The sequence below is a fragment of the Dipodomys ordii genome, unplaced genomic scaffold (assembly GCF_000151885.1).
Source record: "Dipodomys ordii isolate 6190 unplaced genomic scaffold, Dord_2.0 Scaffold135, whole genome shotgun sequence".
NCBI classification, from domain to species: domain Eukaryota; kingdom Metazoa; phylum Chordata; class Mammalia; order Rodentia; family Heteromyidae; genus Dipodomys; species Dipodomys ordii.
This window is the reverse complement of record NW_012267351.1, coordinates 2,043,584-2,056,158: the sequence shown is the minus strand read 5'-3', so window position 1 is coordinate 2,056,158 and position 12,575 is coordinate 2,043,584. Positions and strand designations below refer to the sequence as shown.

Here is a 12,575-nt window from a genome sequence, read left to right as displayed (position 1 = left end):
CCTGAGTCTGTCCCCTGGCTTTTTTGCTCAAGACTGGCATTCTACCACTTGAGCTCCACTTCTGGTTTGTTGGGTGGTTAAATGGAAATAAGAGTCCATTGGATTTGTCTGCTTGGACTGGTTTCGAACCTTGATTCTCAAATCTCAGCCTCCTGAATAGCTAGGATTACAGACAGGAGTCACCAGCGCAGAGCAGGTGAACATACTTTTACAACCCCAAGAAAACAATCCATCTCGTGTCCCCTTGGTCCCTGGGGGTTTATGAGGGTCAAGGGAAGGTTTGCCAGGCAAGCCAATTATGATTTGATTTTCATTTGTTTTAATATACAACTCAAATTAGTATTTTCCCAAATAAGGAGCGACGGTGGCCATCAAGTGTATTCTGCCTTCCAGTTCCTCCCCTCCCATTTGCAATGGTGGAGCTTTGATTTTCTTCTCTCACCCTCCATCCTTCCGTCGTCCTTGTCCCTACTCTGGAAAACCTGCCCATCTCAAAGCTCAGCCCTAACTCCGGAATGGAAACACACACATAGCCATAACAATCAAACCGTAATTAAATTCCCATTCTTCTATTACTGCACAGGGGATCTCTCTGTCTGTCTGTCTATCTTTTTGCATATGTGCAAACATGTGCATTAAAATACCAGGCTTAGATTTAAGAATATGCAGTGTGCGTTCTGAGCAGCTAGGTGTTTTTCTTTTTTAAACATGGCCCAGGGTAATTTTGAGGGTAAGCTATTTTTGTCTTCCTGGCTGACTTCGGGTCAGGTGGGAGCTGCTGACTGAGAGCTGTGTGCATGCAGGTCCTTCCCTCGGGGTGGAGGTGGCCCTTCCCTTCAGAGGAGGTCCCTGCCACCTCAGGGACCAGCTGACCCTTGGTGGAGCCAGAGGCCCCCATTTTTACACCCCTAGATTTTAAAGACCTCTGTCCCTCTGGTTTTTTTTTCTTTTTGATCGGTCATGGGGTTTGAACTCTGGGCCTGGGCATTCCCTCAGCTCTTCAGCTCAAGGCTAGTGCTCTACTACTTAAGCCACAGCACCACTTTCGGTTTTTTCTGGTCGTTAAATTGGAGACAAGAGTCTCACGGACTTTCCTGCCCAGGTTGGCTTCGAACGTGATCCTCAGATCTCAGCCTCCTGAGTAGCTAGGATTACAGGCATGAGCCACTGGTGCCTGGCTTCCAATGTATTTTTAAGTCACCTTACTAATTATTTTAATAGGTTTATTGAGATATAAATATGCTCCAATGTTTCATTTCATGATTACAATGCAATGGCTTTTAGCCTGTTCCCAGAGTTGTGTGACCATTGTCCCAATCTATGTTGAGGGGAAACTTTTCCCCACATTGCTCGTTCTGCACACAGTGAAGTGTTCCCGGGTGTGATGCTTAAGTTCTCATCACTACAAGGCCATGGAGCCATGGGAGACAGTGACGTGGAGGGTGAAGACATTCACAAAAATAGCCCTCTCTTATCTGAAATGTTGTTTTCGGAAGTTTCAATTATCCTTTCCCCACCCTGGGTCTGAAAATATGAAATGGAGAATCCTAAAGCTAAGCAATTTGTAAGCTGCAAACTGCACAGTGTTCTGACAAAGCTAACGCTTTGTCCCTCCGCCTGGGCGATGAACCAGTTTTTGTTCAATGTATCCATGCTGTCTCTGCTACCTTCCCGTGCTGTCACTACATCACAGCACCACAGGACTTGTGTCCAAGTAACTCTTTATTTTAATTAATAATGGTCCCAACGTGTAAGACTGGTGGTGCTGTTGGTTCAGAAATGCAGGAGACGTCATAAAGTGCTGCCTTCAACCAACCAAGTGAAAGTTCTCAACTAGATAAAAAAGCTGGGCATTGGTGGCTCACACCTGTAATCTTAGATACTTGGGAGACTGAGATGTGAGGATCATAGTTTTAAGGCAGCCCTGACAGAAAAGTCCAAGGGACTCTTATCTCCAATTAAGCAACAGAAATCCAGAAGTGGAACTGTAGAGCACTGCTCTGAGTGGAAAAAGCTAAGGGACAGTGCCTAGGAACTGTGTTCACATACCAGCACCCCACACGCATGCGCACATACGAATTTACAGTCATGACCCATGTAAGTGCTTAATTGAGATGGAAAAGAACCAACAACAGTGAATTGCAGAATAACTTTAAGGTTACATGAATCTACCATTTCAGGCATTTCATTGGGACTCTGGAAACAATTCCCTGCCTCCCCCTTCTCTCACCCCCCCCCCCGAAACCGCCATGGACAAGAGGGATAGAAGATAATGCAGAACATTCTTGTGAGTCTTTTTAATGAAACAAAACATTCCTAGCATCCTGAGAAGGTTCCAGAAACCATACTGGTGCTTATGAAAGGGGGGATCAGATCTGCATTGCAAATGATATAAAGGTGGAGAAAGCTAACCGGGGCCAAGTGTGAAAAGATTTTGAAGATTTGAGTGGTTTCCAAGAGGGATCTCCAGGGTCCAGCTCCCCAGTTCTCTGTACACCCCCACTCTAGTTCTGAACACACACCCATCCATGACAGGTTCCCAGGGGAGGTGCAGGATGCCATCAGCGCCACGGCCGGGTGGGCTGAGACCATTAAAGGGTCCTTGTCCTCAGGACTACCAGCTGTGTCTACACCCAGCCCGGAGACCTGGCAGCGGCTGGAAGTTGACTACAGGGGCAGCTGCCAAAGAAGTCCTTTCCAGGGTCTTTACGCAAGAAGGCATAAATCTAATTTTCAACATGAAATGTCTATTCAGTGATTTCTTTCAGTAATGAAGAACCGCCTCTCTCCACGCGCAGCTCATCTTCTTGGCTGTACTCCACTGAACTGGAGTAAATAAAACAGCATTTATGCTGCTAATTATTGTCAACAGTTCTTATTGTTGTTTTTAAAAAAGATAATAAAAATCAAACAAAGCTGCTTCCTCAGGAATTTCTCTTGTCAGGATTCCCTCTTCGAACCTCTTCCTTGTATATATAAAAAAGGCTACCATGAAAATCCTTCTTTTTTAAAACATTTTGGTAAATAGTATTTTAGTTGTTCAGAGAAGTTATACCTTGGGGTCCCTCCCCTAAGGGTGTCCTCCTCCTTTAGTCTGTGTGTGAATGCCTAGATTCATGTATAGGTTCTCATGTCCAGTTATATTTTAGATTTAGCTTCCACGTAGGAGAAAAAACATGCGCCATTTGTCTCTCAGAGCTTGGCTTACCTGACTTACCATCATTTGTTCTAGGTCATCCATTTCCCTGCAAACGACATAATCTTATTCTTTCTAATGGATTCCATTGTGTATATATACCACCTTTTATTGATCCATTCATATGCTGTACAGCATCTGGGCTGTTTCCATGATTTGGCTATTGTGAATAGTGCAGCAATGAACATGGATGTGCAAGTGTCTTCACCATATCTTGACTTATAATGATCTGGGGAAAAGCCTAAGAGTAGTATGTCTGGGTCATAGAGTAGTTCTGTATTTAGTTTTTTGAGGCACCTCCAGACTGTTTTCTAGAGTAGTTGTACTAGTTTACATTCCTATCAATGGTAAAACAACAATAAACAAACAGGAAATCAGTGATCAAAGAGTTTAACAATTAGTAAGAGTTTTAAATTTGGGAGCCCTCTTTGGAAAGGCAATTTGGCATTCTCTCAAAATTAAAAATGTACATATTGCCAACCAGACTAATGCACTTCTAGAAATGCATTCCACAGACATCTTTGCAGAGATGCATTTGTGCACATTAAGGGATAAGTGCTCAGTACTATCTGTGATTGCCAAAGACACACTGGAGTCAGCCGGAGGTCTGGCAGGGACCTGTGCATGGAGTGAGAGGCCTCAGGCAGGCAGCCCTCCACCAAGCATGGGCTGAAGCTCTTGGAAAGCGATTGAAGTCTCCACTCTGGCAAGTAAAAAACAGCAGCTTGCAGAACATGGGGGAATTATGCAGTGTGATGCTACAATCTGCACAGAGAGCTGGCGATAGGGTCTTTCCTCTGTATCTGCAGGGACCAGTTTCAGGATACCCTGAGGGTGCCAAAACCCAAAGGCATTCAAGTCCCTTATGTAAAATGATGCGCTGTGCGCATTTAATCCCACATCCCCCAGTAACCCTTTAGGTTTTCAGTGCTGGAACTTGAACCTAGAGTTGTCTTCTGCATGCTAGGCAAATAGGCTCTACCACTGAGCTATACCCCAGCACCTGACTAGTGCTCTACCACTTGAGCCATTGATCTATTTCTGGCTTTTTGCTGGTTAATTTGAGATGATAAGAGTCTCAAGAATTTTCCTGCCCAGGCTGGCTTCCAAATCTCAGCCTCCTGAACACCTGACTTCCTGTGTATTTTTCATCATCTGTACACTCCTGATAATCCTTAATACAATGTCTACATGCCACTTCATTCTTGTGGATTTAGTATTGTACTTAGTGCGTGGCAAGTGCAAGTTAGGCTTTTTGGAATCTGTGGAATTTTTTTTTCCTCCAAATATTTTCAGCCCAAAGTTGATTGAATTTGCAGGTCAAAAATATTCAGAAAAAAAAAAAAAAACCTGTGTCTGTACTAAACATGGTCAGATGTTTTTCTTGTCAGTATTCCCTAAGCAACACAATAAAACAACTATTTACATAGCATTTACAAGGTATTAGGCCTTATAAAGGAATCCGGAGATGACTTGAAATATACAGATGATATGTAGGTACCATTTTATATAAGAGATGTGAACCTCTGTAGGATTTGGTGCCGGTGATCCTGGATTTATTGTCCCACTGATATCAAGGGACAACTGTACTTCAGGAAGGATCTACAAGACCCAGGGGACAGTGGTCATTTTGGAAGAGGCCACAGGAAGTGGGGCAGAAATGTCTTTTTTTCCATAGCAAGAGTATAATTTCTTGCCATGTAAGATCTTAATATCTTAAGATCATAATATCTTACCATGACTCTGACTACATCAGTCACCTAGATGGGTCAAAAAGTTCTAAGTAAGGCTGGGAAGGTGGCTCAGTGGTAGAGCACTTGTCTTGCATGCCTGAGGCCCTGGGTTCGATTCCTCAGCACCACATAAGCAAAAAGAAAAAAGCCGGAAGTGGAGCTGTGGCTCAAGTGGTAGAGCACTAGCCTTGAGCTGAAGAGCTGAGGGACAGCACCCAGGCCCAGAGTTCAGGCCCCACGACCCGACCCCCCCAAAAACAAACAAACAAACAAAAAAAGGTCTAAGTAAGAAAAGCTTCCATCCCATCAAAAGAGAAATGTCCTAGCCAAGACATAGGCTCCACAAGGACAAACCATGGATGACGGTCAATGCCACATAGCCCGGGTTCACCCTGATTCCATGCATGGACAGCCATGCTGGTGACAGGGCTGAGAGCTGGTCAGGAGAAATACAGTGACTGTAACTCCCTGCCAAACTTTTACCTGGCTCTCCTTTCTCAGGGGCCAGCACCATTTTGGGTTGTTCTAACTGGATCCCCCCTTGGGTTTGACTTTGTGGGGGTCTCAGAAACCACTCCCCACCTTTGCCTTCCTGCCCCCTGCCCCACCTTCTCTCCCCAGAACCCCCCCCTGCACTTCCCCCTCCAGCTGGGCTGGCCCAGCCTGTTTGTGCCTCCCTAGCCCTGTGTCCCTGGAGGAAGAAAAACCACAAGGGGACAAGAAAAGACCATCTGGGGGCCAATCCCAGTTGGATCCACCTACTAGATCCACCAACTATCTGTGTGACACAGTTTGTGACAGCACAGATTACAAGGTGGTGGCTGAAGCCTGCAGCCAGAAACAGCCATGTCCCAAGTCCCCATCCCTTGCTTTCTGCATGGCCTTGGGCGAGTTCCTGAGTCCCAGTGTCTCCATTTCTTCTGGAATGAAAATAGTGATGGAAGAAGCATCTTCTTGCCAGGGTGGTTGCGACAAGTTAGGGTGTCTGCCACAAGTTAGGGTGTCTGTAAAGCCCATAGCCCAGTGCCTGTCCTGTAGCCAGCTGGAGTATGCAAGGAGCTTTTTATTCCATGAGTCCCTCTGCGTGTGGTTTGCAGTGCACATGGTGTGTAAATAATTTAAATACCAAGGCACCATTATCTCTACTTCCACTGCTACTTGGGTAAACGTTGATTAGGCCAGATGTGAGATTTGGGCTGTGACTTGAGTCTATGGAGTTCATCCCATAAACAGTTCTCCGGCCCCTGAGGACCTAGTCAGGATTTGCAGGTGGAGGGCCTGAGAGGTGTGAAACAGCTTCCTGTTTGTTGGCTTGGGGACAGACAGCTCCTAAGGCTGGCTCTTTACAAAGGTGGCTTTGACATATTCTGCATGTTTCAGTTGCCTGACGACCTGTGAACTGTAATATGCGTCTTTCTGTTCCACCTTTACCCCTCCCCTCCTTTTAAAGCACTATAGCCATTCACTTCCTATCCAGAGTTTGCTTCCTGGTCCTTTAATCATCTGATGCTCCAATGTACTGCAGCCTTCACAAGGGTGAGGACCACATCTGTCTACTCTATCAATGCGTCCCCAGCACCTAGCTCAAGCATATGTTAGGTGCTCAGTGAATCACTGAATGAATGAATGCATGAGGATCACTAAAGGCAAGCTGGGCCTGAGCCAGCCAAGCATAGCCATTAATAAGCACATTTGGAAACGCATGAAGAATAAATGGACTGGGAAAGTGGGTACCACTGAGCCTGGGGTCCTCCAGGGTCACCCCTTGCATGATGTCAGGGTGTGACCAGCAGCATTTAAGGTCACCCCAAGACACTATAAAACATGGATGCTTGGCCCCCTGCACCACCCCCACACTTCCCTCCCTCACCAGCATGAGGACACCTTCTAGACAAATGGACCATGCACCAACCTTTTCTGACCCTGATCCTGTTTAATCCCCCTCAGAGAGACTATGCACCATGGATTTAGAGAACGCACCTAAGGCTCCAAGGCCAAAGACTTGAGGACTGTGCAGCCATACCTCATCATGAACACAGTGCTGCCAAGGGTCCCGGGCTCACAGGGGAGGGATGCCCGTGGACTGGGGTTCACAGGGGAGGGATGCCCTTGGACCGGTTGGTCAGGGTTGGGGAATTGGGAGAGCAGTCCTAGCCATCAAGTGGGATGACAAAGGATGGAGGAATAGTAGGGGATATAGATGGGTGACAGAGATTCAGGCTGGACAGGGAGGGACTCAGGGCTCCTCTTTACCTCTGTCTAGTGTTCCTAGTGGTCCTCAGAATTGAAGGGACTGATGTTTTTAGTCCATGAGACTAATCTAGATCAGGTATTCAAATTGGATTACTCCCTGCCTGGCCACTTTAGGATTTTTCCCAAGAAAAAGACAACATGGCCAAGTTGGGTTTTTGCTTCAGTGAATGCTCACAAAATTCCTCTCTCCCTCTCTCCCTGCTTCCCGCCCCCCACCTCGCCCCCACCTCTGGAGAAGATAAGGCAAGTCTATTCTCTTGGGCTGCCTACAGATAAGCAAAGGTCACCAAAGCAAGTAAGCGGTTTATAGAAGACATGGTGGCCTCTCTCACTGTCTGGTCTTCACTCTCAAAAGACGAGGGCAGACCACTTTATTGACAATTCCTGCTGTCACCAACCACCCCCTCCAGCCAAAGAAACAAGAGGGGAGGGGGAAGGGGCCTTGCAGACGTGCAGTCCCACAGCCAAGTTCTTATAGACAGGCCCACAGGGCCCTAAGGTCAGCACCCAGCTCCTGAATCAGAGGCAGGATGAGGTCGTGGCCTCTCCAGGACCAGTCTTATTCTGCCTCAGGCCTCCTCAGGACTCCTTGGTTTAAAGTAACTACTAGATAAATACACACGATAACAGTACCATTCTTCTCTCTGGAACAAACATGGTATAAGACATTGCTATTTGTGCGTGTGTATATGAAGATACTGGAGCTTGAACTCGGGGCCTAGGCATTGTCTCTAAGCTTCTTTTGTTCCTGGCTAGTGTTCTATCTGTCACTTGAGCCACACAGCTCTACTGGTTTTTTGATGGTTAGTTGGAGATTAGAATCTCATGAACCTTTCTGCCCAGGCCAGCCTCAAACTACAATCCTCAGAACTCAGGTTCCTTGATAGCTAGGATTACAGAAGTGAGCTGCCAGTGTCTGTCTGATACTTTTTTAATAGAAAGTTCCTGATGCCTGTGTCAGGTTAGAATTTACCTAAGAATAACGCAAGAAGTACTATATTCTCCCATTGTTATTACAAGGAAAGAAAACTTGTAAAGAAAAAAATAACAGGTTTCAGCTGCCAAAATATGGCTATAAAAGAAGCCAAAATTTTTTGTTTCAGTGAGAAATGTTTCTTTTGAAACATAAAAGAGACAGATGGTCAGTTGAAACTGTTTAGCTGCTTTTGTATTTTTCTCTCAAATTGCTATTAACTTCCGGTTAACCTCTTATAAAAAAAAACTACTTTTGCCAAATACAAAAATAATCTCTCCATTCCAAAGAGATGTTTACCACTACTAAGCTATCAAATTTGTAGGTTTCTCAGAACTGGGGAAAAAGTGATAGGTAAAGACTGAAAATCTGGGCACCAGTGGCTCATGCCTGAAATCCCAGGCCTGGAAAACACAGGCCCTCTGTACAAGCAGCCCTTCACTAGTGGCTTTATGAAAGAGAACAGAAGGAAAGGAGGAAGGGAAAAAAGGATCAAGGAGAAAAGGAAATGGAAATCGAATAACCTTCCTACTGGCGGAAAGTCAGCAAATAGCAACAGGTCTCATATGTTATGTGAGCACACAAATGCACAGTGTTTTGAGAGGCATCTGTTCAATTTGTGGATGACCAACTCCTGTTGGACTCTGGCTTTCTATGGAAGAAGCAGTAAAGACATCATCTGATCATAATTATTAGCTAGCTGATAAGGAAGTGCCTTTGGCCTTGACCACCGTGGGGAATAGCCCAGGAGATATAAGACCTGAGTTTGCTTCCAATGGTAGCGACAAACATGGCCCAGGGACAATTCCTGCTCAGATACAGGTATCTAAAGACCTCTCTGGGCTTCAGTTATCCTCAGTGTACAGGAAAGCGGTTATGTTTGTTGGAGCATCTTTATCATTTTTGCTATACTCTTGTACCAACAGCATCTCTTTACAATTTTCCTGGAAAACTGACTGTTTTCATCAGCCGAAATGAATGCAGTACAAAAGAGAACAACCACAAAAAGAAAACCATGTTTGCCATACATACAAGGACCATGATCCAGACAACTCTAGACCAGACTTGTTCAATCCTAGTGGGTTACGGCTGTCTTCTCTGAACCCGGGGCAGTCACCTCTGAACAAAGGATGCTGGGTAAGTGTCAGAGAGTGTGAAGGAAACTTTAGCACCCAGCGGAGACTTTTGCCCACTCTGCTGAAAACCAAGTAACTTTCCTGGACGGGAATTCAGTGTGGATCCCTGCAGAGGGTCAGGAAGGACAGCAGTAGCAAGGATCACTCCCAGGCACACAAACTCAGAAGGAGACCTCCTACTGTGGCACATGCTCTTTAATCCTGGCACTGAATGCGCACCTTATAGGCCAAGACTGAGCCCTGGATCTCCTCTGGTGACCTCAAGACTTCTTTTTTCACACTCATCTACACATCAGTATCAAAGATATGAGGATATAGGTTATTTACCATTGAAAGCTTAATCTTTTCCAAAGGATAATTCATGTGCAGACCTATAAGAAAGCAGCACCAAAATCCAGGACCTGTGGCTTATGACTGTAGTCCTACTTTTCTTGGGAGGTGAAGGATCATGGTTCAAGGCCAGCCTGGGCAAAGTTGTTATTGAGCCCTTCAGAAGCTTCGTGAGTGGTGATATGTATCTGTCACAGCAGCTATGAGGAAAGTGTAACTAGGGATCTGTGTTCAGGAAGGCAAGGCCAGATCTGAAAATCAACTAACGTAGAAAGAACTAGGAGTATTTGGGAGGCTGAGATCTGAGGATTGTGACTCAAAGCCAGCCCAGACAGAAACGTCCCCATGAAACTCTTACCTCAAACTGGAAGTGGTCTTTATGTGGTAGAGCATTAGCCTTGAGCACCAAGAGGCTCAGGGACAGCACCCAGGTCCTGAGTTCAAGCCCCAGGACTGGCAAAAAAACAAAAAAAAGGAAGAGCTAGGAGTGTGGCTCAGGTGGTAGCGCAGTAGAGTACTGGCCTCATCTTGAGGCCCTGTACCTTAAAACAAACAAACAACAAACAACAACAACAAGAAAAAGAAAAAGAGAGAAAGCTCATGCAAATAGGAAGAAGGTTGGAGGACTGGCAGGCGGGGAGGGGGGAGGGGGAAAGGGGAAGGGCAGGGGGGTGCAATCTGAGAGAGGAGAGCACAAGCGCCTCTCCAATTCAAAGATCTCCTTCACAAGAAGTTCAGGCAACCTGAGTACCAAGGGCCCTTCATGCTGCCCTGAGGACTTGGGAACCGGAAAGGCTTTGCCACAGGACAAAACTGCTACCTTTGCCTCGCCTCTTGGGAGTCCTGAGATTTTTTTTTTTCTTTGACTGAAGGGTTCAAGGATTTAAAATGACGCCTGGACTGCCCGAGTTAAGGCTGCATCTCGGTTGCCAAACTCCTGGGTCAGATGTTCCTTTTTTTCCCCCCCTGAGCTGTTGGCCTGGGCGAAACAAGGCCTGTACAGAACTTGGCCCAGGGCTTACCACTGGGCACACCCCACCCTGGCTGGCCTCAGCCTTCAGAGAACCTTTCATGTCTTTAAAACGTCCACCAGGTTCTCTAGCCACAGGGGGCTGGGGTGGGTAACTGAATCCTACTCAAGGAGGGGGGAAGTGAGTTGGGTGGGGGGAGAATAATAAATAAACACTGTGACCTTTTGTCCCAGCAGAAGTTCCCGGCTTTCCCCGGGGCCCAGCCAGGAGGGTAAGGAAGGAGTTGTGATGTGAGCCCCAGGGTGGCCGCCGCACTCCGCTCTGCCCCCCCACCCCGCCCCCAAAGGGACAGCTCCCCATCACCATGACCATCAGATGTCCAGATCCTGGACGTGTGTCCCCCCCACCATTACCACCCCATCCACACCCCGATCTACTATGCCCAGATCCCCAGACCTAGGCACCCTCTCCTAGGGCTTGAAGCTGCCCCACCATTGCCTTCTCCTCCCTGGCACCTCATCCAGCACGGTGTCCGCCTTTCCACAGGGGCCATGAGGTTCACCTGGGGGCTGGAGGAGGCGCCCCAGAAGCCGCCCTGAGTGCCCCTGTGTGTGTGGGGGGGGGGTGTCACCAGAGCTGGCAGGTAAGGCCGCCTGTCCCGCGAGGCCCCCGCCCCCGGGTGGGACACCCCGCACCCAGGCTCGCGCGTGGCAGTCTTTGTGAGGGGACCTCCCCCTCCCCCGCACCCCAGCCAAGTGGAGGGGGACACGGGGTGGGGGAGTTTCTGTGTTGAGGAGGGAGGGTCTTCTCACAATGGAAGCCCCCCCACCCTCGTCACCCTCTAGGACACCACTGCCCAGGGTGCGGGGAGGGGGGGCGCGGGCGGGACGCAGGCCCCGCGCCCCTAGCAGGGGTCTCTGGCGCCAGGCTCTCGGGCCGAGGCCCCGGGACAGCCACCCCCCCCCCACACACACACCTCCCCGAGGAGCAGGGGCCGAGCGCGGGCGCTACGCTACTACACTCACCGCACATGTCGGCGGCTGCGGCTTCTGGGATCCGTTGGCTCCGGGCAGCACCCCTCCGCTCCACGAGTTCTCCGCGCGCGCGCGTCCCGCCTCGCGCTCCCCCAGCTCGGCTGCAGCCTTCGGCCTCGCAGGTCCTGCTTATAGCCCCGAGCAGGCGGAGAGGGGTGGGGCCGGGGCGGGGCCTCCTCCCGCCTGCCGCTTCCCCATTGGCTCCTGGTTGTCGTGACAACGGCGCGGGGGTGGGGGGGGCGGCGCGCGCGAAGAAGGGGATGGAGGAGCGGTTCCCAAGCGCGAATCCCGGCTGTAAGGCCAGGGGCCGTGACCCCCATCAGCCACTGGCTACGCGTGAATCTTCCCCCACCCCCAGCCCCACCCTGGGGAGGGGGCGGGGAGAGGGGGTAGCGCTGATCGCTGATGGCTTCCTGACTCAGTTTCCTTATTTCTAAAAAAAAAAAAAAAAAAGTCCTGGTGAGGTTGGAGATAATCTGAGTCACGTGACACAATGACACTTTATATAATATATATTATAGGTATATACATATACATACACCTATGCGCACATGCACACACACACAGAGAAACCCTGTATGCGCCCCCTTTGGGTACTAGATTCTTTTCAGAACCTGAAAACGCAGCGCACTTCAGGCCCACAGGTTTGGTGCCCTCTCTGAACCCAAGGGCTTGGTTGAGAAAGGAGAAGAAAACCTTGGAGATGGAGAGAGGACGAACCATACAAAACCAGGTAGCTGCAGCAGTGGCAGAACTTGAACCTGGGGTTTTCTGTAGAGCTGGGACGTGGAGGCAGGGATTCCCTAGGTTAGCTGCACAGATGGAGGTAGCCCTAGAAGCTGCTGCTCCAGGCAGACCTGTCTCACTTGCAGCTAACCCACAGGAGAGAGCCAGGGGTCCACCCTGAAGTGGCCTGGAGAGGAAATCCCAACCTTCCAGAACTCACCCA

General features: G+C 48.5%; 1 protein-coding gene across 1 annotated transcript in view; it reads right to left on the bottom strand.

The window, feature by feature from the left end:
- Gfpt2 (glutamine-fructose-6-phosphate transaminase 2) overlaps positions 1 to 11,707 on the bottom strand; it is a 42,642-nt gene extending 30,935 nt beyond the window's left edge. Inside the window, exon 1 of the mRNA XM_013030907.1 lies at positions 11,618 to 11,707. Coding sequence (XP_012886361.1) covers positions 11,618 to 11,624 — 7 coding nt within the window. The 5' untranslated portion in view covers positions 11,625 to 11,707. The remainder of the gene's footprint in view (positions 1 to 11,617) is intronic.
- Between the last annotated feature and the right edge of the window lie 868 nt (positions 11,708 to 12,575).